This window comes from Alnus glutinosa, chromosome 11, assembly GCF_958979055.1.
Source record: "Alnus glutinosa chromosome 11, dhAlnGlut1.1, whole genome shotgun sequence".
NCBI classification, from domain to species: domain Eukaryota; kingdom Viridiplantae; phylum Streptophyta; class Magnoliopsida; order Fagales; family Betulaceae; genus Alnus; species Alnus glutinosa.
The window spans coordinates 4,651,178-4,676,939 of record NC_084896.1 but is presented as its reverse complement, the minus strand read 5'-3'; the positions used below and the strand labels follow the sequence as shown (position 1 = coordinate 4,676,939).

General features: G+C 34.3%; 1 protein-coding gene and 1 pseudogene across 3 annotated transcripts; both read right to left on the bottom strand.

Annotated features, from left to right (window-relative positions):
* Nucleotides 1–4,158: 4,158 nt before the first annotated feature.
* LOC133882348 (probable myosin-binding protein 4) lies at nt 4,159–7,613 on the bottom strand (annotated as a pseudogene).
* A 3,855-nt stretch (nt 7,614–11,468) lies between these two features.
* LOC133881541 (probable protein phosphatase 2C 60) lies at nt 11,469–18,825 on the bottom strand. Of its 3 annotated transcripts, XM_062320491.1 has the most exons (6): nt 18,218–18,825; nt 17,270–17,704; nt 15,588–15,955; nt 13,604–13,840; nt 12,852–12,895; nt 12,623–12,743 (listed from the first exon to the last, which is right to left on the bottom strand). In XM_062320491.1, the coding sequence occupies exons 2-6, from the start codon at nt 17,586–17,588 to the stop codon at nt 12,638–12,640; spliced, it is 1,074 nt and encodes a 357-aa protein (XP_062176475.1). In that variant the 5' UTR covers nt 17,589–17,704; nt 18,218–18,825; the 3' UTR covers nt 12,623–12,637. The 3 variants fall into 3 exon arrangements, with proteins under 3 accessions (XP_062176473.1, XP_062176474.1, XP_062176475.1); XM_062320489.1 differs by lacking the exons at nt 12,623–12,743; nt 12,852–12,895 and adding an exon at nt 11,469–11,968 and having other exon boundaries at nt 18,218–18,819; XM_062320490.1 differs by lacking the exons at nt 12,623–12,743; nt 12,852–12,895; nt 18,218–18,825 and adding exons at nt 11,469–11,968; nt 17,826–17,959.
* Between the last annotated feature and the right edge of the window lie 6,937 nt (nt 18,826–25,762).

Genomic DNA, 25,762 nt, shown 5'->3' with positions numbered 1-25,762 from the left:
ACGCGGATGCGGCTTATTGGTTGTTTGACTTATTGTTTATTGGCTGCGGAATGAAACCGGCACTCTGTTGTGCTCTTTCTTCTCTCTGTTTTTCATTTTGTCAGCCAAAACATTAAAGTGCTTCTTTGAAATTACAACAATTTCACTCTTCATATTCAATTTCACTCTTTCATTTTATTTTTATTTTATTAAATTGATGTAGTAGTGTTTATTGTGTAATTCTAAATACTCAACTCACATCTTATTCTTATCTTACTAGATTGATATAACAGTGCCATCAACCCTTATTTATTTATTTTAATAAAAGTTAATCCAATGATATATAATATGCATCCAGTTAGATATATAAAAATTAGATGAAAGTTGAATATGTACACTCCACGTCCGTTATTTACCGCATGGGGAGCAAAACCTATTTATAGAATTTAGAGTAATGACCAAAAAATGCAGCAAACATGTGAAGAAAAAGTGAGGCCCACGGCCCAATAAAAAGAATTCCATACATGCCCAACAAATAGTCTTCCATCCTTGAAAGCTAGAGAAAAAGAAGAGAAAAGAAGCCAAGATGTGGGGCCAGCTGAAGAAAAGTCGAAGAGACTTGGAGTGTGGAACGAAACAGAAAGAAAAGAAAGGAGAAGATGGAACTTTAAAAGGGAGATTTCTGAAATTCTGTTAATGCACGTCTTTACGATCAATTTTAGTTTTAATTAAAAATCACCATTTTTTTTAATTAGATTAAGATTTAATTAGTTCAAATCTATTTAGTTTTCTTAAATTAATTCAATTCTTTGTGAATTTCTTGCAGAATTATATTTTAAAACAATTTGTACACTTGTAAGTACGTTAAAATTTTACAACATACAAAATATATATATATATATATATATATATATATATATATATATATATATATATATATATATATTTTATAAATGTTGATCCAATAATTGGGTGGGATGATAATTGAATTCCTGTCATGCATGTCTTTATCTCTATTACGGTTTCCAAAAGATCAAAAAATAAAAAAAAATAAAAATTTATGGTTTCCAAAGTATTGAATTGAATTCCTTGAGGGTATACTGTTGCGTAAAGAAGCATTAAATTATGGTTTCCAAAGTAGGATGATAGCAACAATTCTCCTACCCGAATGAACAACCCAATCAACTACCATGATCCATTATTGAGTATGATCCACATTCACAAGATTTAATGTGTCCAATTCACCGAAAAGGGGAAGAAAATGCATCTCTACCACTTTGATATGTTTATCCCAAAAGCATTAACCCTTTGACATGACAACGCACGAACCGGATGAAACTGTCAAGAAAAATAAGAAGAATCGACTTAACATGTCAATTATTATTTGTAGACGTTGACAAAGACAGGAGAGCAACATGGTTGCGGCTTATTGTTTCTTGGTTGCGGGATGAAACTGACACTCCCTTGTGCTCTTTCTTCTTTCTCCTTTTCATTTTGTTGGCCAAAACATTAAAGTGCTTTGAAATTACCACAATTTCACTCTTCAGATTAAACCCAAAGAGAAAAAATAAACAAAAGAGTGAGAAAAATTCAACCCGTGTTGGAGCTTTTCCTTCTTCAAATAAATTCGGGAATTTTAAATATTCATCTTCTATATTATTTTTATTTTATTAGATTGATGTGATAGTGATTATTGTGTAATTTTAAATACTCAACTCACATTTTATTATTGTTTTACTGGGCTGATATAACGGTGCCAGTCAGCCCTTAATTTTTAATGTTTTAATAAAATTTCATCCAAGGCCTGATGTATCCAATGAAATATATAAAAATTAAATGGAAGTTGTGTATGTAACATTTGGCGTTTATTAATGAGTGGGTACTAAAGCTTGAGGTAGAAGGTGGGTATGAACCTTGTCGTTTTGTAACTTTCCTTGTTTGCCCCTTTATGCTTTCTTTTCTGCGTTTAGTAGGAATATTACTGGCTATTTATAGGAGGCTAGAGGAGAGGGGGTGAGGGAAGAAAAGAATCCAGGAAGTTACCAGAATTGTTTTGAATGAATTTCAGCATTTTCCATTCCTGTTACCTTTCATTTCTCATCTAATTCTCCTAAAAAACCCTTAAACAAAATACGTACCTTACATTTGGGATCAAAGCCGTCCGATTCTTCACCTTCTTGCTGCCTTCCTCTGCCAGTTTCATTTGTAGTTACTGTGGTACGGCAACTAAAATGCAATCGGATGCTGATTCTACAACAACAAATTTGAAGAAAACAAAGACGGCAATCAAGACAAATTTTATGTTCTTGAAATTGGTAAGCAAGCCTCGTTTGTAATTTATGTATATCATTTTTGCTTAATTTTGATTGGATTTGTTTCTAAGTTTTTGTATATCATTTGTAATTTATGTGAACCTGACAAAATAACAAATGATACAACGAATGAGGAAGCCCAACGAAGCTTAAATCCACACAAAAATCCACCGCAACCGTCATTGAGACTACTAAATCACCACTACACTCAACTTCGGCTATTGGAGAAATCACCAACCACCACAAATATGACCAAATACGCCGACTAATCCCCCCTGATTCATTGTTTAAAGACAGGGAAATTCCTCAAAAATCAGCAGCGACAATCACAGTCAATTGACTACACCAAACCCCAACGACGATAGAACCAACCATGGAGGTGACGGCAACATCACACAACCGATGACCGTTGTCTCAACCAATCACTCTCCTAACATGGGCATTAAGCCTAGAGCCTCAAAAAACCTTCGATCAGCAGCAATAGCAGATTGGTTGAAAAAAAAATATGGGATGCAGGAAAGAAATGAAATAGTATTAGGAAAATATTAAACCCGATGCTCATATATCATGATGAATGATAAGGAAGAATTCTTATTATTTCTCAATACCTCAATGATACATCTACACTTGTTTATATAGAGAAGCAACACACACTAATATGGAATTACAATAAATGAGAACATGTATGGAAAGGAAATCAAATCATATCAACTGCATATCTTCAACATAAGAAAGGCAAATCGAGGGATATAATATGGAAGTTAATTTGCAAGCATGACAAACTCATCAAATGTGCCTGAAATTATTAAATCTAATTAGCAGCTTGCGGTACACCTAATGAAGAAATTCTGAAAGAAAAAACCATTTGCCAGCTCATATTTATTTGTCTTTAAGTCAAATGAGTTCTATTGTCAGAAGTTTTCAGAGAGATTCATTCTTGAATGTGAATACTATTTGCTTGTAATGCCCGATAAGATCTCTAGTTTTAGACATTATTACAAATCACATGCTTTGAACATCCCTTTCTAAGGATTTAAACGCAATAGTAGTTTCAGCAGTGAGTTTCCTGGTTTTCTAAAAAAGGTTTTGGTCATGTATGATGGTCTCCTTAATATCAATAATGAATAATGAAAACAATTGTTAACTTGTTGAGGTAGTCCGTAGTTCTGTGTCAAACTGCTCTTTACCGACACTATAAGGACCTAAAATTTTGAAAAAAATTCAGGAAGTCAGGCCCATGATTTTGATGATACTGGTGATGATAAACCACTTGTCAACAGTCAATGGAGATGCTATTTCCTCAATTAGATTCTTCAAGCAAAACAGCATTTTATTGACTTGTTACCACTGTCAATTGAATGTCAGGACTTTCTAGGAGCGGTTAACATACTTGCCCTATGCCAATCAACCTGTGTTTCTTAATGCAAAAAGTTCACCAGAGCTAGTCATGTACCTTTCATATACATCCCAACCCACAGAAGTTCAGATCAAGGCTTACTTGTCTTCTTGACTTGACCTTATGCTGTATATAATGCCTTAGCTAGACTACTTGGGGACGACCTTGTGCTAAATTAAGAGTGTCCAATAAAAATTCGTTTAAGGTAAATTGTTCCAAAAAATTCAGCTATATATCTGGAAATCAATGCAGTAATAACAAAATTAATATTAGCAGAATCAAGGAGCAGTAGGCTTTGCTGGTTCATCATGGAATGACAAGGTTCAGCCCTCAGGCACTAAAGATACAGAAGAAAATTTCTGCCCTAAGATACTCCTATGTGTACTTTGGGACATACATTGATATTTATATATGTCATGCAGAAATAAGCAATGCCCTCAAGAAAAAAACAAAAGACAAAAAAACACTATTGTAAAAATTTGACTTTACAGACCAAAATTCCATTTGAAGATTAACACAACTAGATATTTTGTAGTATGCTTACCATGTGGCTTCATGTCACTCAAGGAACAGATTGACATCTAAATCTTATTCCAATTTTCCGCAGTTCTTGCAGTTGACGAGCAATCTCTATCTTTAACAAATTGTAGTCCCTCATTTCCATTTTGAAGGGAATTAAGACTACCCTCAAGAAAATCATGATCCACTGCAAGTGATTTCAATCTATCATTAAGGTCAGATTTCATTTCAAGAACAACCATGCATACCGCTTTATGTTTTGTCCATGGAATGCTTTTTCCCATTGGAATAGAAAGAAAAAAATTCTCCTTACGAACAAAAATGATCATCACCATCTGAAGCGATTGACCCCTCATGGGAAGTAGAGTTTCGTTAGATAAATGCAAGTCTTTTTTCCACATACAAACAATTCTCTTTCATTTTACCATTGATTCGACAAAGTCCTATCACGGGAAATTTGATAAAGCTTCCTCTCCAAATTCTTCAAACACTCTGAAATATACCACTTTTCATTTTCAAATTATAAGCAAGAAGTTTCGGTAACAAAAGATTTATCACTGCCTTTTGATACCTCAGTCATCATTGACTACAATGAAAATTGACATTATTTGTGGAAGGTACATTAGTACTCTCCAAATGACAATCTCTCCTTTCAAATCACTACTTCCCTCGTGTATAATCTCTGCCATTGATTCAATGGAGAAGTTTGATCCACAAAATTCTACCTCTGCTTCCAAATCTTGTATCTCTTTCTCCTTTTCAGCCAGAAGATCATTAGCTTTCTCCAGTGCCTCTACATCATCTCATATTCTGCTTGCTCTTCCACCATTCTCAAGTACTGAAGTTCCTCCATATGGAGTGCTGCTTTCTCCTCCTGCAACCACATTATCATGGCCATTGCCTGATTTGCTGCAGCTGCAGAAACATTTCTTTCTTCCTCTAATCCCTTATACAAAGCTGTAATGCATTTCCTGTCATACTCAACCTGTCGCGTTAACCAATCAAGAAGACTTTCACTTTCAATTTCACTTAAACTTCCATCTAAAGATTCAAGACTTGATGCCACTGAGACCAACTTCTGCATCATCTGAGTTCCATTATTGCTGGAAGTATCAGTTCTCTGTTGTTCATCACAACAACCAGGTAGTATGGGACTTGTACTATTTGATGATAAATAGTGTGCAACAGTATAAAGATTCACAAATAATCATGTGCTGGCAATAGCTTCAATTCTTCGTTGCCTCTATCAGGTTCCCTCACGGTAAGTTGTTCTGCAACAGTGTCAATTCTTCTTCCAGTAACATCTGCCGCTACAAAGCAATGCAGATAGGAGGAATAAGTTACATGTAAGAACACACACACACGCAAAGGGGGGCAGGGAGGGAGGGAGGGAGAATACACTTCTCTGGTGATGCTCCAGCAGATGGGGGGCTGTCATGTAGAGTAATAAGCTCAGCTACTGCAGTAGAATTGGAACTCTGACAGAGAGGAAGCATGGGAGTCTTTCTGTTGATTCTTCATTAGGAACTTCCATAATCTCAGGTGGTGTAGAAGGAGCAGACTTATGATTGACTTGCTGCCAATTGAGTTCACTCAATAGCAACTCTAGAAGCTACGAATTTTACATCCTGACGCTTGCTAACATCAGGTTGCACACATTGATTTAAAAGTGACGGCCAGATATTATACAGCTGGCTCGGCTGTTTCAGATCCAAACCATTGTAGAGTGCTCTGCTTGGAAATTCTGAAGCACATTGAACAGAAAAATCTTCCTTAACCTCAGTTTTTTCACAAATTATACTACAACCACCAACATCATCAGAAAATGGGAACTCAGACTCAGAATTGTAAGTAATGTTCAGCTCGGAGTATCCTACATGAGACAAGGGATCAAAGCCGCTGTTTCCTAGACAATGAGATGTCACTGACCCATAAAACTTACCCCTTATCTCCTTCAAGCTATTTCAATGTTTTAGGCGGCTATGGCTAGGCAAATGAGGCAAAGAAATGTAAGGTTTAGGAACACCAGTTTGACATGATTGTAGTTGGAGTAACCTTTGGGCATTTTGTCTCAACCTACAAGGCTTATTGCAACAAGAACAGAGCTTTGTGCCCATGGAACTAGAGATAAAATCCTTGTTCAGCACTGGGCTTTGGAAAACATAACCAACAAGATCCATCCCCAAATCCCAATATACCCACCAACAACCTGTGAGTTTCGGGGTTTGATTTGTTCGTTACGGTGAATGACAAGAGACAAGCCTCACACGTCCCACTGCCATCAGAAAGCTTACCATGAATGTGACAAGAAATCAAAGATGATATCTCCGATCTATGGTTGCTGCAAAGTAAATGAAGATAAAACTTAGGTTTCTCATTGCCTAAGAGATGATCAAGCCTAGAGCACAAGATACAGGGCACTTGCAAATTGCAATAACTAGCAAATTTTGTCAGCAAATATGATAACACAGCATCAACAAGCAGAAAAATCAAAAACCATTCACAAGCTGCAGATGTCCGAACAACTGTAAACCCCAGTGCACTCCTCTTTGCTTTGATAGATGAAATCCCAGTTGCTTCCATTTCCACCTAAATCGCTTCATAAAGGCATGAACTCAATTGTTGCTGTAAGCTTCAACAGCCCAAAGATGGGGGAAAAAAATCGAATAACTCCAGAACAGCCAAAATGTGACTGTAAGCTTTAATAACCACAGAGACAAGAGACAATAAGACATCTTGTGAACAGCCAAACTAAAAGATCAAATCTTAACTAGAAGGAATATGAACAAAATCGTCAAACATATGGGCAGTTGAGTAAACTCCCGAAACTGTAAGGTTCAAGACCTTAAAATGGCATAGTAATGGACAAATTCAAAGAAAAGAAGAGGAAAAACTGACTGAAATTCCAATATCAAGCTACGGGCACTTGGAGAGGCCCAATCTATCCCAACCGAAACTACAGCTGGCACTACCGAAATAACGACTAAGGAAATCAAAATCAGCGTGAGCGAAAGCTGTACAGGATATCTAACGCTCATAACAGAAACCAAATACATCATAAAAGGACAAACAGCTATGAATCTTATAGAAGCTTCTACCGTCTGCTACCACATGTCTTAGTGCCACGTTACCCTCAACTAAACCACCGTAGAGTAGCGGCCCCCCCACTAGCCTGCCGCCGTGCCCATAACAGAAACCCCCTCAGGAAAAAAAATGAAAGAAGAAACTAATGAGGAAAACCCAGTTCCCAGAATCGATAAGAGACAGTGCATACCCAATTGTGCAACGCCATCATAGAATCAACTAAAAAGAACAACCCTGAAGAAAACCAGAAAATAAACTCAAACCAACCCAGTGCCAGAATCAACAAACAAGGAGGCAAAGTTAAATAAAGCACAATCGTTAAGAATTTTATGGATAATATTGAATGGATGATTATATGGATTGGATGTATGAAATGATTTAAGGAAAGGAAGTGAATGAATACTGCTGTGGATATATTGATTGAATTCAAAGGAACATAAACTGGACAATTCGAGAAGTCCAAGGTCTCCAAAGTAATTAAGAACAGTAACAGGCTACAAACTTTAATGAATTTGGGTTTGTTTGGCAAAGACATGTACAGAACATAACAGAACAGAGTAGTGGGTTGTTAGTTTTAAAATTAATAAAAAGTGACGATGTGATATAAAATAAAAAGAATTTGTATAAAAAAGTGAAAAAATTTTGTATTGTAGTGAATTTTTTTATTTGAATAATAATAAAAAAATTATTGATATGATATAAAAAGTGAAAAAAATAAGAATGTTTTGACGTTGATTAGTAGTGGAAAAAAAAAAAAAGAAAAAAGAAAAAGTAAGAGTGAATAGTAACAGCATTATGCTGTTCTGTATTATTGCTTGACAAATAAGCCCGAAAACTAACTTTACGTCTGCAAGGGGTAGCTTAATCGGCTGGGGACCACACTTCATGAAGCGGAGGTCATTAGTTCGAATCCTCCCTCCTCCTCTTGTGTGGACATATCAAAAAAAAAAAAAAAAAAAAAAAAAAAAAGAAAACTAACTTTACAAAAGGCTATATAAGCCCAAAACAAAGCAAAACTAATTTAGCCCAAAGCCCGAGATTCTCGGCACAAATCCAGCCCACGTACGTTCCTTTTTTTTTTTTGACATGTCCACACAAGAGAGGGATTCGAACTAGTGATCTCCGCTTCATGAAGCGTGGTTCTCAGCCGATTGAGCTACCCCTTGGAAACTCAGCCCACGCACGTTCCTGTATAACAGCAACGTGCATGTTAACCCTCCTTGTGCAAAACGCACCGTCTCACTTTTCAAGCAATTGGTCACCAGCTGTTGCCCACTTCTCACCAGCTATAAGCCAATACAAGCTCCCCTCCATGAGCTTCTGCCACGTCGCACTCCAGCCTCTAGTATCACCTTTTCCTTTTGCCAACCCTAACACCTTCCATACCTCAGCGCCCCCTCCTTCAACATAGCTGTTAGGCTATGGTTGTAAGGCACATGACAAAAATATAATAAGCCTAACCTATTAAATGGGAGAAACCAAACCCAAATTCAATTCAAGAATGCACATTGAGCTATCCACAAACATAGCTAAAGACCACCCCACCTTCCTTTTTTCTTTTTCTTTTTTTTTTTTTTTTTTTTTTTTCTGAGATTCTAATTAGCAACAAATTCTAAGATTGATACCCCTTTTTTTTTAGATTGATACCCATTAAAGTTCTTCCAAAAATAAACCATATTAGTAAGGAAATAAAAGATCTACATACGCAAATGAAGATCAAAAGGGTATAAATAAACACAATGCACATTTCAATCACAAATAAATTCAAGCGAAAAGGGAAAAAAAAATAATTCAGGTACCCGGTCTGGTGCTTGATGAAAGAACCAAAGAGAAAGAGGGACAGCCGGATAGGTGCAAATTGTGATAAAAATTGGCAAAAGCAAAATTTGAGAAGAAAAAATAATTAAATAATTAATTATATTGTACTCTTTTTTTTTTTTTTTTTTTTAATATGACCAACCAAGGGAGAGGGGAAGGGAGACTCAAATAAGTAACCTATAATTTATGAGGTATAGTCACCGACCAATTAAGCTATCCTCGAGTATTATTTTATTCTTCTTTACTTTGTGTTTGGGACTAAATACATATATAGAGTGTATTTTAAGCTGATCTACGAACAAAACCACCTACTAAACAATCATCCCCTAAAATCTAAATAACCCAAATGCTTTACAGCCCACCTCACCAACACATTATATGCATAAAGAAAGAATTTAATTGAGATATCCAAAACAAGATACCAAATTAAACCAGTATGGCCATATTATTTATTAGAGTATCAATGACAGAATTCTTCAAGATGAGTACACACAAGCACAAACCATTAGCATCTACATTTGGAAGATAAAAAAGGAGCTGAAACAAATGCATCTTCAAGCAAGATAGGACAAAAAAGAAGGGCAATAATAACTAGGCAGACATACCATGGGGGACCTCTCCACACAAATGCAGCATCAGCAATCCCATTGACGTACACTTGATTTTATAGTTCTCAAGAGGAAACATTTTCTTATCTGCTAGAGAAAGACAAACATAATGAATGATCTCTAGATAAGTAATTAAGAAGCAGGCTGTGAAAAAGGTGTCTACTTATATTGAGGCCAGAACTAAGTAATATAAAGGCATAGAGGTAGGCAACATGCCCTCAGAAGAAGGATAATATGCTTAGATGATCAATTTAAACAAAAAGAAAAAAAGAAAGAAAAGAGAAAACGTGCGGTGGAGGATGAGTTCAAAATGTCATCTAGTTGATTTCTACAAAAACCAAATGGTCCAAGGTGTATCCAGAAAAATGAAATTTGGAACTGCTTGGTGATGACAACTTTAGCAAAATAATAGGTACTGTTAAGGTTGTATTGGTGAAATATGCAAGGATTGTATACAGGTATAATGACTAAAACTAACTCAACAAACAAGTATCCCTAACCTGTTTTAACAGCATTGACATAGTGGATGCGCTATCTGCTCATATGACATTCCAAGATCGACCAAAAACGAATTCTATAGCACCTTATGTCATATTAAGAGAAAGAGGTACCTTCAGTCACATTTGGCTTACGATATAGTCAAATCTCATATTGATAGTAAGTGTTACGATTTTAAGGGTCAAAGGTTTAACCAAATCAGTATCCAATAGTCTTAGAGTTTTTGGATTAATGATAAGGCCCTTACAATCAGTATCAAAGCAAACATTACGTCATAGGTTTTGAGTCTCGGAAAAGACGATGTATAGGGTAAATTAAAATGTCTTGATATTATATATAACAATATATATAAATATATTGTTAAGTTATTGAATACTGTTTAAAAGAAAAAAAGGCTATCATCAAGTTAGTGCCGATAAAGCGGGCCGCTATGAACATCAGATCTGGAAGCGCGCTGGAACGTTACAACCGGTCCAAAATGATGGGAAACAAGAAAGAATTTGAAAAAGGATCTAAGACTTGAAGTTCCCCTTTGTAACCTTTTCCTTATTGGCTTAGAAAAAAATAAAATAAAAAACTCCAAAGTTCCGGGTTCGTTTCTCTCCCTCTTTCTTCTCGCAGTTTCTGAGCACAAGTGGCCTTAAATGCCAACTTTCTGTCGGAGTCCAATTTGTTCCATATTGACCCATGACTATTGGCTCATTGAGTTCTAAGTGAAAAATCACCATGTTTTTGTTACATAAGAAAATCGCTGCATGAGAAATACAAGGCCATTTGGTTGCTCAGATGACACTTTTCTTTTAAGGCCAATTGGTTGGTCAGAAACTGCGAGAAGAGAGAGAGAGAGAGAGAGAGAGAGAGAAACGGGATCACTTGATTCACTTCCTTGTTTTTCCATATTCTTTTTTTTATTTCTATTTAAAATCTCCAGGAAAATTATACTAACTGGTCTGACTGCCCAGAAATCACTCTACAGCTGAAATTTGTTGGATTTGGCTTGGGTACTGTATGTACATAAAAATAATAAAATAAAATAACTGTAGTTTTTTTTTAACAATCCAGATTTAATTCCAAGTTTATAATGAGAAAGTAGAATTAAATCTGAACCATTGAAAAAACTACAAGAAATCTCCAGTAGTTTTTTGTACGGCCCTTAAACCAAATCCAAACTTGTCTTGGTGCCAGTTTAGGAGTAAATTAAAAGGGCAAACAAGCAAGCAACAGGAAAGAAAAAATGTTAATAGAGGGATAAGATTTGTGCCAAGGAAATTACTATAATAACTATCATCACCTAAAAGAGTTCTCTTTCTCCATTTCTTTTTTTCATTTTTAGCACAGGAGCTAAATGCAAGTATTAGTTTCCAGTTAAAGGTTACAGTGTACACTAAAGAATTTAAGGCCTGCTCCTCTGATCTCTTCTGGAAGCTACCTGATATTCACACAAAAGAGAATACTACAACAGACATGCATGAGATACAGCTTAACTAGGTATTGCCAGCCTCCGTTGGTGTCGTACAAGGAGCCAGCGTGTTAGGAGGAAGGTTTATACCACCCCCTCTCACGGATATATTAGGGCACTTGACTGAGCTAGCCCGGCTCACAAGATTTGAGTCGAAAAAGACAACAATCACTGTGATGTCATCGTGGAAATGGCGGCGGACTCCACGGTCAATCTTCTTCAAGTCTGAATACCTCATTTCTCTCTTCTTTGCTGCTTCCTGCAAAGCAGCTTTTACCAGCCTTCTTGCACTTCCCTGCATATTTAAACAAAAAGTAAATTCTCTTTCCATTTCCCATGTCTAACAGACACAGTTTGTTGTTTGACATAGTCTACCACTTTTGTAGTTAGTAAAACCGATCAAATTTGAGAATGTTCAATCAACCGCATGTCAAAATTATATGGTAACGAAAACAATAAAGTTGGAAATTATTTGGTTCTCCTGCCTGGGGGACAGTTCTACATTTGGCAGTCAACAAAGATATTCAGTACCAAGAAAGCTAATATTTTAAGTTTACTGCTTCATGTAACCCAAAGAGTGTGTATTGGACAATCCATTATATTGAGTGCACCAAGCATATATAGACACAAAATCCTGTAAGTCAGCATGGGAGCAGATTCAAACAATATTTCTTTGGGGTAGAGTAAGCAAATTCAGGAAATGGCAGACACCCAGAATACAGTTGAGTGTCTCATGGAAATGACACTGCTTTTTGCATGGCCTCCAAAGGAACTCATAGATGGGTTTTTATTTTAAATGATTGAGAAAACCTATTGGAACGCTTCCATATCTACTATGTGACCGAGTGCTCATTTAGTGTAGAGTTGATATTATCAATATATTTTAAGACAAAAAATAAGGACACTTTTTGTCTTCCACCAGTACATAAAGGCTACTAATTTAAACTCTCTACTTGATCATTTATTAAATGTGCGTAGCCCTTACCCTCACTGACATAATATAACAGTGTTCAAATGACATCACTTTCTTCTCACCAGGAGGGCAGCCAAAATCAGCAGCCTGAACTAATCTTTTTTACAAAATTTTTGTGGAAAAAATAAAATGTACGATCCATTAGTTGTAGGAAAAGGGGAAAAAGAGGGAAAGAATGGGGGGAGAGGAGATTAAGAATTTACACCTGAAGAACTCCCAACTGAACTTAATGTCCGAACAGATGTCCACCTAATAGCCAAAGAATTCAGTTCATGCACAACTACGAACTACAGTGAAGAAGATGATAACGATGATAATCATGATGATCTAATCCGGGCAATGGCTTTTCTAGAAGATATTGTTACAAATTAAGATGGAAAAGCGTTCACTAATGTCAGAAGTAATAGCATACTGGTACATCAACAATTCAAAAGGGTTTTATCTTTTCAAGCATACATGTTCTTTCGGGAACATAATGGGCAAACGAGGCACGGTGCTCATATTGGAATTTGGTTCCAAAGGAAACTTGAGCATTTTATCACTTGGCCTGTATTCACGAATTATTTACATATTTAAACAACTAAAAAATTGGAAGGTGTAAATTCCATCATTTAATCTCTATGAAATTTCTTATAATTTGGATATGCTATTTTGGGGTCAATCTATTAGGAATAGGACGGTTCATTTACACTAACATCTAACTGAAGAAAGGACCTGAAGATTCAAGAACACAAACAAACATGAGACAGCACATATAGATAAGAAAACCCTGTGTAAGCCAACAAGAACCTTTTGAATCACTTCCTAGATACAGTACAGGAGACCAACTCAAATCTAGGTTCAGCTGGATACTGCCTCTACTATACTTTCTGACCCCGAGAATACTTGGAAGTAAACAACATAAAGATCTCTTTATCAGTTAAGAACCAATATTTAGTGTTAAGATATATGTCTTACGCTGCGTTGACGATTTTGAACTATATCAACTGCTTCCTGATTGGTGAGGTGTTCCCAGAGCCCATCAGATGCAAAGATAATAAATTGATCATGTGGTTGCAATGGGTGCACCGAAATTGCTGGTTCAGCGCTCAGTATTGGCCTTTTCAAAGGTTCGCGAAGGCGAAATTTAGAATACAAAGGCTCCCTGTTGAACTCGGCCTTTTTTAAATATACATCACCAATAGATCTAGAAATCTGCAAGAAGAAAGATTCTGACAATTACGGATAACAATTAAACAAGAAGATGCATAAAGTCAAATAAGCCAACACATATCAGCAAGAATAAAACTCTTGTATAGCATCATCATACTCGAATCCTGTTTGGCACTCATAAAGATATAGTTAATTTCCATATTTCCGTGATAAAAGAAATAAAACCGAAATATATATTTTAGAGAGAGAGAGAGAGAACATGTGCCTCTTTCTCTTAGGATACTTCCCAAAATTTTCATATATTATCTACAGTGAAATACCAAAAAAGAAAAAAAAAAACTCACAATTATCATAACCAGCTGACCAGAAGAAAAATGGAAAGGAAAAATTATCACCACAAAGAAACAGGAAAAAATAAAAACCCAAACTTATATCACGTAGACTACGTAAATCAAATATAAATGGGAAAAGTCCTAATACCCTTCTCAAACTACCACCCAATTGACAATGTCCCTTCCAAACTTTCAATTGACAAAGTCTTCTCCAAACTAGTAAAAAATTGTCGATGTCCCCCCTAGGGCAGCAAAAAGACAAAAATGACCCTGCAATTTTTCAATAAGACAAAAAAATACCCCTTTAAATTCGGGAAAAAATAATTTTAAATTATTAAAAAAGAAAAACGAAAATTTTTTTATTTAAAAAAAAAACGAAATTTCTTTTAATATTTTTTTAAAAAAATTAAATTTGGGCACCCATGGTTTTTATGTTTTTCTTCTTTTATTTTTTAGTTTTTAGTTTTAGTATATTTTTTTATTTTTTTTAGTATTTCTGTTTTTATTTTATTAAGGGTATTTTTCGTCATTGGGGGAACATTGACAATTTGGGTAATTTGGGGGGGACATTGTTAATTGGGTGATAGTTTGAGGGAGGTACGTAGACTTTTCCCAATATAAATCTACCATATAACACAATGCCTCCAAAGAAGCAAAAGTTAGATCCCTGATGGCCTGACCTCCTATAAAGTGATCCACTTCATTAATTAATTATTCAAATGACAGTCTGCCTGCCCACTGATTCTCCTATAGGAAGAAATAATATTTCATAATTACTACAGTGGTAAACTATAAGAGCAACTACACTGGTGATTAATGTATGTAAAATATTTAAATGAAACTAGCATTCTCTTCAATTTTTAAGAGTGGTCCACTCTGAGGAAGTTTCAACTCCTCTTGTTGTACTAAATGCCTTTGCCATCCTAAATTAGAGAATTGACATCTGAGTACCACAGAATCAAGTAGATGGAGATACTCCATAAAATAGGAACTGCACTCTTAAACAGGAAATCAACATCTGATTGGCAATACTACATAAGATAGGAACAGACATAATATTCTTTACTTGCTCTAACTGCAAGAAAACTAATAGGGGAAACTAAAATTACCCCTCAATTTGCAATATCTCTCCAATCTTTTAATTTGGTTAATGTGCCCTAACAATTTACCATTTGAGTTGTAATATCCTCCTTTTTCCCTCAAAAAGACAAAAATGCCCATTAAAAAGAAATAATAAAAGCTAAAAAAAAAAAAAAACTCAGGAAATTAAAAATTAAAAAAAACAAAAAAAAAACACCTAACCCATAGCATGGCTGTATCCATGAAAACCGTGGGTCACATTAACCAAATTGAAAGATTGAGGGGCATTGCAACAAGGATAGTAAATTGAGAGAGGTAAATAAAGTTCCCCCAAACTAATAATAAGAACCAATTTTTATGCATTGTATGAAATGTACCTGTATAAGGCCCTTTACACGCCAGACATTATGCTTCAAAACTACAACCTGCGGATCATCAGGATGCAAAGAATGAAGCTCCTGTCTGACGGACTCTATGCTTGCATTGTGCTCTACTGACAATTGGATGGCTAAAACCTCTCCTGTTGCCTTCACAACTCTTCCCAGGACAGCACGGGAATCACCAAGGTTGGCAATGTAAAGGGTTCCACCACAAACAACACCAACAAGAGCGCATGACCCAACAGCTGCAATCTGTGGTTTCATTGGCCATTGTTTGGTAACAACAGACAAGAACCCATCTTCTGTCGCTTGAAATGCTTTCCGTATCACATCCGCTGACATCGATTGTTGCTCCGTAGTAAACCCTGCAAATAATTATCAAAACAGAAGATTCAGAAAAGCGACTTGAACTTAAAACCCACAAAATCACTACCAATATATATATATTATTTAATTACTTGAGTAGGAGTCAAAATTTGAAGATCGCAATTATAGTGCTCCAGTTAATGGTTGATAGCAAGAAAGAAAAAGGTGGAAAAAGAAAAGAAAATAATCTTACCAAACACCACCCAAATTTTTCCTCTAAAATGACTGTAACTTAATGGAGATGATTCTTTCATTTTCAGAATATTAACACCCCTTTTTAACTTGAACAACCTTGAAGTTGACCACTACTCTGCCATTCAGCCATCTAAAGCCTTACCCTTCACTATATATTTTCTTTCCCTAAATTTTCTCAGCAGCCAATTAAGGAGCAATCAAACTTGGGACCATAATAAACCCAACGGATAGCACAGTCAGCTTCTTATCATGACTCATGAAGACATGTAACTAAGTCGGAGGTCCAAATGTTCCTCTCCCACTCCCCTTGAGGTCAAACTCACTCATCAATTTACAAGAAAAAAGAAGGGAAAAATGCTTCACAGTCCTTGAAGTATGACTTTTTATCAAATCACTCCCTAAGGTTTAAAGTTTGTTGATTTACTCCTTAAAGTTTCAATTGTTATCAAATGAATCATTCCATCTGTCTTCCGTTAAATTTTTTAACCGTGCTCCCACGTCATATCCAATCAGAAGACGACACTTGTCCCCTATAATAATAAAATATCAAAATATATAATAATAATAATAATAATAATAATAATAATAATAATAATAATAATAATAAAAGAATAAAAAAAAACAAAGGTGGGGTGCCTAGCAAGGCCACCCCAATTGTAGGGTGGCTCACACAGGCCACTCCCCAACCGTGGGGGGTGGCCATGCCCCACTGCTGGGAGTGGCTGCGCAGGCCCAAGCGGCCCCTACCTTTCGAGTTGTTTTTTTATTTTTTTATTTTTAAGTTTTTTTTTTCTTTTTCTTTATGTATTTACATTTACATTTAAAATTTAAAATTTTCTTTTCTTTTTTAAATTTTTTTTTATTGTAGGAGATATGTGTTGCTTTCTAATTAGGTATGACGTGACAACACCGTTAAAAATTTAACGAGCGATAGACATAAGTATCTATTTAATAACAATTGAAACCTTAAGAGAGTAAATTTTTTTGATGAATCGAAACCTTATGAGAGTAAATTGACAACATTTAAACCTTAGTGGGGTGATTTGATCAAAAGTATACCTAAGAACCTATGAAGAAAGAAAGGGAGGACCATTGAAAGTTGAAGACAAGTCACTTACTCTTGAGATGCTGAAATAGGTGATCATTGACATAGCGCGATGTCTCAGGCCCCCCATGCCCATCATAGACACCAATAAAGGTACCGCAGGGGCCAGTCTCGTGCAAGCTCAAATTGCCCGACTCAATTTGGCTCTGGTCCTCAAGCAAGCTGTTGGCCTGGACTACAGCCATAGAGAATTCACCATTCAAGTGCTGTCCACTGTCTTTGTACCACAATAGCCCTTCTTGCCGACCCCCTGCATCCGACCCTGCATGAACATATCGATCCGACCTCGGCCGAAAACAGGCCCTCAAAAAGTTCATCAACTCCGATAACATCCCTCATCTCATCCAAACAACCCTCAAAATTCTCATCCAGATCAAAACCAACTCTGACCCAAAAATCCCAATTGTGAATTGTATTCTTCTCAACTCCACAGCATAATAATCATACACTACAACAGCATCAACAATCAAAACACACATAGAAATCAATAATTGCACAATCAGAACATACAGAGTAAACAACAGAGCACAAATTGAAGGCTTAGAACCAAACAATATCAGATAACTGACAAAGAAGCCGACTTCACTATTAAATTCAGTTGGGGGATTGCACCAAAAACAGAAGGAATCAGGTCCTATATTCTGAAAAGCAATCCTTGTTTCCTATTAAAGCAGAAAACAACCCATGACCATAAACAGCCGCTAATAATGAAAAAATCAACAGAGAACCAAAAAGGGGTTTTGAAAAAAGAAGTGGTCAAAGCCACTTTGTCTAGGACAAGTGCTTGGTCAACCATTGGGACATCCAGAAGGTCTACCTCTTCACATTGAAAACTATACCCCTCCAGACATACAAACCGCCCAGAAACCCATCAACCACAAACAATTCAAATCCCTTATCTTCCATATATACACAATAAAATCACAACAACAAAACATTTCCTTAAAAAAAAAAAACTTACCCAATATAAGTTGGCTGTTTCCTGGAAGCTACTGCGGGCTACAGTTGAAGAAGAGAGAAGGATCTGGAAAGAGCAAGAAGAAGCTCATGTGGGCATGGCAGAGCATTAGATCTGTGGATCCATCAAATCAAAGAAGAGCGGAAAAAAAAAATGGGTCTTTGTTGTGTTTGCTTTTTTGGCTTTATAGTGGTGTTGAAGATGATGATAAAGTTGAAGAAAGGAGCAGAAACGTGAAATGGGGACTTTGCCAAAAGACCCAGAGGCTATATATAGGGCAAACTCAATCTTTGTTGAGTTTTTTGCTCTTTCTTTCTCAGCAGACAAGCCCCATAAAAGACCAACAATGGAAAGCTTGAAGCCAGCAAAGCAGAGGTCCAGCTATGGGCTCCACCCCACTATAGCTCAGAGAGAGAGTCAATGAGACTATTTGGACAATGATATTGTCCTCCGCGGTATTATAGGGCTTCCATCAAATGGGGTTCACATGAGAACACATGGAACAGAGGTGGGGTTTATGGCAATTGACACAGCACCAGCAACACCATGTTGTGGAGAGGAAGAAAATAAGAGGATAGGAATAGTTATCGGTTGTTTAAGAGAAGGAAATGAAAGGAATCTCTTTGTATTTGTAGAAGAGAAATTCCCCAAACCAATCAGCACCTTATCTAAAGGTGCTATACTCTCTTGTCTCAAACAATCTATGATGAGCAACTAGTAATTATATTATTCATTGTATTGTTTGAGAAAAAAAAAATAAAAAATTTTCTTGTATTTAATTATGTGAAACTTCTTTATCACTACATTTAATATGAATATTTTTGGTTTGTATGTGTCGTAATGTTTATTAAATTATTAAATTAATCATTTTTTTTTTTATAAACTTAAGCTTTTGAAATAAGATTCAAATATTTTACTATTCCCTATCAAAGAGGAGGAGGCACGAGTAAAAACAATAGTTTGAAAAAAGGGATCATCTGCTCGAGTAAGTCCCCTCTCGCATACTCCCGCTCAAAAAGGAAGGAACGTGAATAATAATAGTAATAAAGATATGTGTTTTTTTGGAATGACTTTTAATTAAATATTTCACATGTTCGAGTTTTACTTATTTAGATAGAGTTAAAATAATAATTAAATTTATTATTTCATATCAATTTAAGTTTTTGGATTTGGCATAGCTGCTAAAAAAATAAAAAAAATAAAAAAATAACGGTACAAATTTAGTTATGAGTTTTTCATGAAAAAGAAAGAAATAGTAATTAAAAAATCTTTATCGTTAAAAAAATTATAAGAGATCTAATGTAGTCACTTAAAAATCATCCTATTAGCCTATATAAAATAATTGTAATAAATAATAGTAAACAGTGGCATTATTCTTAAATAAATGATAATTTAACGGCATGGATAATATTCTTTGTCATGCTGGATCTGTTTGAATAGTTTTTTTTATTAAAAAAAAAATAAAATAGTTAATTGTAAATAAAAGACGGTCCATTTGGGTTTGTGCACGAGTCTCATATCTGAAGTAGTAGCACTGAAACGTGGTGCCTCCAGCTGTGATGGAGAAAGAGTAGCCCCCCTGTGGTGAGCCTCACCCACAAAGTTTAGGTCCAAGTGAATTCAATCAGTTATTCATAGTCGCAGTTAAACATCAATGGTCAGCTAAACAGCTCATTAAGTACTTTTTGGTGTTTGGACGTTTCCTGGACTCGTCGGTTATTGTATTAATGTCCAAGGGTTTATTTGGTAAAGATTGTTGAATAGAATTTTTTTTTTTTTTAGTAGTAATAAAAAAAAATAATTAATGTGATATCTATAAAAAATTTGTATGAAAACGTGAAAATATTTTGTATTGTAGTAAATTTTTTTATTTAAATAGTAATAAAAAATTATTTATGTGATATAAAAAGTGAAAAAAAAAAAAAATTAAAATATTTTGAAGTTGATTGTTTTTTAGATAAGTGAAAATAAGGAAAGGGAATTTGTGGTACGTTACCAAACATACCCTTAATGTAATTTTTTTTTTAATTAGATAAATGCCATGCGTAATATACTTTTAGATCTTAGCAACATTTTTTTGGATGCATTAATATAAAAATTAAGGGTACGTTTAACAATGATTTTGAAAAGTGTTTTATTTATTTTTTATTATTATTTAAAATGTTTATTTTTCATATAAATTAGGAAAGTGTTTTTTTTTTTTTTTTTTTTGAGAGGTTTACATTTAAAAAGTGTTTTGTATTTTGAATTATTTGTTAATAATTTTGGAAAAACATGTGCTCCAATGGGCATATTATCATTGTAAGGTTTAATTGGGTTTTTTTTTATTTTTTATTTTTTATGACATCTAGTTCAATTTTCCAAGCTTTCTTTTGGCATCTTTCCTTGGGACCCAATTGTGTTCATTTCTGTAATAAAAGGCGCTTTCAGTGAATGCAAAAGCTTAGACACTACTTTGCACCTTATATATCCACAAAGGCATATATATAATTACCTAAAGGTTCCCTTTTTTCCCTAAGCAACATTAGAGGTTCCTATTACAACAAATTTGCATGCATCATTAAGGATATTTTGGGGACCCCTTCACATAGCTTGGTATATATACATGTGCAGGAATAAATTAAATGGTAGTAAATTAATTACAACTATAGAGATGCTTTTATTTGTTCATGTTTCGCTTTTTGTCTAACAACAATTGGTTGCGAAAATAAAGTCACACTTTAGTAGGTTAAATGCACAATTTTAAACAAAATTATAGGAAGTGTCTTCTTTTGAAAATGCGTTTGAAGACCCAAAGTGTATTTGACCGCAATTTCACAAGATGCATGTAACGGGGTGCATTTTTAAAAAAAAACGCACAATATTAAAGATCGGATTGCGATTTTAGTAAACACACGTAAACAAAACCGACACTAAGAAAAGAAAAAAAAAATGGTAACAAAATAAAGCCATAATTAACAGAAGAAAAAAAAAAAAAAAAAAAAAGAAGGTGTAAATCGATCATCACTAGAACAAACAAGGCACTGTGGCACTAACGTTGAACGCTAATTCAGGTAATTGGATGAGGACATAATCCACCAAATATTGGAAAATGTTGGTCTCCAATAGTGGAACTGTTGGGTCCGTTTCAAAGGTCACTAAAAAGTTCTCAATATTCTTAGATAGAAAGTTGACATATCCTGTGTGACCTAAAAAATGTCACATCCAATGTTAATTTCCTTTAAATATTGAATGATGCCACTCTACATATATGCCCCAACTTTCATGTTCTAATCATGTGGGATGCAATATTATGGCCAATTAATTCGTTTCCATAATCTATCTCAATTAATCATCCTTTCTTTGTTTTCATGATACAAAACAATGGAAATCCAGAGAAGGTTTTATTAATTAATGATTCAAGTTGTTGGATTATAAGGCCATCAATAGGATTACTAATGCCGTCATCAATCACTTTAATGACTCATAGTTAAAGTGGTAATTTAACGTAATATCAGAGTAAAAATCATGAATTCGAATATTGATTTCGTCATTTATCTCTCATTTTAATTAAATATTTCAAGCGTTGGACCTCACTTATTAAGATGGATGAATTAAGGCAAATGTTAATTAGAATATAAATTAAATTATTAAATTTATCACTTGATCGTGTGCAGACTTAAGCTTTCATTTAATAAGTGAAGTTCAGCACATTGAATATTTAACTAAAATTGAAGTGAATCGTTGAGGCAAGGTTCAAACTCATAACCTCTTACTTTGATACCATATTAAATTATCAGTTATTTTAAAAGTTTAAGCGTTATATATATACATTCACTAGTACAAACGTACATCAAATGGATGTTTAAATTCAGAATTTTTACTTTAATATTATATTAAATTATTAATTATCTAAAAAAAAAATCAGCTAGTAGGAAAAAAAAATAATGATAATTTATTTAATATTCTAATGATCAATTAAGCAGGTCTAACTGCTTTAGTCAGGTTATTTATGCAGAGGAGGGAGGATAAACTAACACTGTGAAGTGTGAAGAAACAGTTAAACATGCATGGTATGAAGTGTTAGCTAGCTACTGACATAACCTGAATCTCCATGTTGCAGGCTTTAATTTTAAATTTTTATTTTCTTTTTAACTTCTTAGGAAGTTGCTCGTCTCTCATGAGAGAATCAAGACATTGTTGCATTTTCCAAGCACCACCTGCAAGCATCTTGCATTTTTGTCCTTTATGAATTAAAGAAGCTCATGATGAAATCTTTTCCTTTTTCTGTTTCTTTTCCCAATATATTAAATCCTTTTACTTAGATGAACTAACCCAGATGATTCAATTGTAACGTTCATGATGTATAGAGTTTTTTTCATGAGTTTTTTTTTTTTTTGGCCAATACATATTGCAGCAACTTCTGACAGGTGTTATATATTATAAGCATATATAGTCTCTGTATATCCAAGGTGAGTGCTTGAATTAAGAACAATTATATCTTGAATTTACACCACAAAATCCAAGAGGAAGATGGGATAAGCTCGCACGTACGTGTTTGATAGTAAAGCAAGATGCTCTATCCATTAAGCAAACCATCTCGATCTTCACTATTAACAAGTCTCTGATGTTTCTTTTTCTACATTCTTTCGCCCACTGGTTCTAATATATTAATTAAGTCCACGTTAAATGTTCATGAGTAAGGAGCAGGAAGGAATGCCAAAAAACCACAAATATCTTCATTAATGGATCTTACTTTTTTACTCTCTTTTTCCTCATTTGATGATTCCCATGTGATATCAATGATTGTTGATGTCGGTAGGCATGCATGCACCTCAGTTTTTAAAAACATTTACTTAACTGAAACGATTTTTGCATGCATATATGCATGTATCATTTTTAACATGTCTATTTTCACCACAATGTCGTACGTACTACTGGGGTTCTGCAGACTGGTCTGCCATGGAGAGGCAGAGATGAAAATCAACCACAGAAGAATAACCAAGCAGACAAAAGTAATTGAGAGGATGTATTGTTAATCTACACGTACGTACAAATTACTGTCACATTGTCCCTCCAGTCTTTTACCTTTGATCATTGGCTCTGATGAGATGCAATAAATGCAATAGTGGTAGCTTTCTAACATTTAGGTCGGCTCAAGCTTTAGGCAATTTTTTTTTAAAAGTGATTTAGGGGGTCGTTTAAGGTTTCAGTTAATAATTGTATAATAATTTGAATGAAAAGACTAATTAAGGCCAGTAATTATAGTAAATAAAATAATTACTAGTCAAAAGTCCCATTATATATTCACAATCATTGAAAAGTTTCAATGTCCATAAATTTTTAGAAAGTCTTATTTATTTACTTTTTTAAAAAAATCTTATTTCACATTTATGAAAGTCCAACGCCCATATTTTTCTCCTATATACATCAATTTGAGTTAACTGCTCAAAAGAAGATAAAAAGATTTTAAAGTGCGTAACTTTCAATTGTTTGGATTGTGAAACATATATAAAGTCTTCAACGGACAGTTTTTTTTTTTTTATTTATTTATTTCACATCATATTTGGTTTTTTCTTTTTTTTTTTTCTTTTTTTTTTTTTTGAAGTTACATCATATTTGGTTACGTATTAGTTATCACTTTTTATAACTTTTCATTTTCTCTTTATTTTCCCTTCAAGTCTTATTCGAAAATTGAATTCGATCTTCTCCTCTACTCCGTTTTCATGATTTTCCAACAATTCACAATTTAGGTCATAACTTAAAAAAAAAAATTAAAAAAAAAATAAATAAATAAATAAAAAAAAAAAAAAAAAAGAGGAAGAAGAAGAAAAGAGGTCATTGAATCAAATGATAAGTCATTCTATATTTTAGAAGTGAAAAAAAAAACAAAAACAAAAAAAAAAAAAAAATGTTGGTCAATACTCCCTAATTAATTACCAAAAGATCACTTATCGTCAACCAATTGCATTAATTTTTTTTATTTGATTATCATGAATAATTAGATTTTCATAAATGATGAGAAGTAATAACTGATTAATTATTATGGAAATTTGTCTTTCTTTGTACAAATTGAGAGTTTAAGATAATCCTATTATAAAGTGAAGCTGAAATAGTCCATTTGATCACTACAAAAAAAACACTCATTTATTGACAGTGTTTTTTAGACGGTTTTTAAAACCATCTAGAAAAAAAAAATTACTAACGGTTTTTTGAAACCGTCCATAAAATAATAAATTACGACAATTTCAACTAAACTGTTTGATTTTTTTTTTTTCTATTTTATTTCCATATGGTTTAAGGAAAACCGTCTGGAGAAAAAAAAAATTCCACCACTTGATTTTTTTTTTCCCTATGTTTTCTTCTTCGTTTTTTTTTTTTTTTTTTTTCCTGTTTTATTCTTCTTAAAAGAAAGAACTAGATTTCTCTCCCTTAAAAAAAAAAAAAAAAAAGATCTCTCTCGACCTCATCACTCTCTCTCTCTCTCTCTCTCTCTCTCTCTCTCTCCGACCGGCAACTGAGACGGGTGACGGGAACGAGACGATGGGATCTAGACAAGGAGTCAGTGACGTCGCTGCTGAGGTTGGATCTGAAGCGGAAGGTCGGATCTCCGGCTGAAACCCACACCCGGCCGGATCTCTGGTTGGATACAGAGAGATCTGGCCGGAATACGTGGATTTTCGGCCAGTTCTCTCTTCCTCTCTCTTTCTCCCCCCCTCCCCCCTACGGCCTCCTCTTCACCACTCTCTTCCAAACCACCAGACGGATCTTTTATTTTTATTTTTTTGGGTAAGTGAAACTCTTAGGTTTGATTTACTTTTTGTGTTTGTTTTGGGTTTATATTGTGATGATTCATAGCTGAAAGACGAGGTTTTGAAAAGGGTATTACATGTGATGATTCATGGATTGTGATGATTTTTGGGTTTGGTGATGATTCACAGATTGTGAAATTTTTGGGTTTGATTTGTGAAGGATTTTTTGACACCCAAGATATGTGCCCAGTGACCGGATCTTCTGTTGATTTCCGGTGGAACCTAAAGGAGACCAATGACCTGTCAAACCCAAGAAGAACCGAATAAGTCTGATTCTCCGATAAATTTCTGGTAGAACCAGAGCTGATTTTCGATGGATATTTCCGGTAAAATGTAGAAGCTATGATCGCTGGAAAATAATAATAATAATAATTATTATTATTATTATTATTATTATTATAAAAAATATTATTATTTTTAAAAAAAATTACAAATTCTGAGAATCCGAATTCCCGACCCATTTTTTCTGAACGGTTTAAAACCGTACAGAATAAATCGTCTGGAACAAATTCCAGACGATTTCTTGAAATTTCTAGATGGTTTGAAACTGTCCAGAATTCTTGAAATTTTTGTAGTGGATAAATCATTTTCTATTGTTCTATGGTTTAAAATTTGTTTTATTGTTGTCATAACATAATTGTATAGATTCCTACTAGAAAATATGCATATGAATATAAACAATTAATAATAAGATTTAAATAAATATTATCTAATTAATATTTAAATACTAAAAAAAATGACACCATTCAAACTTATT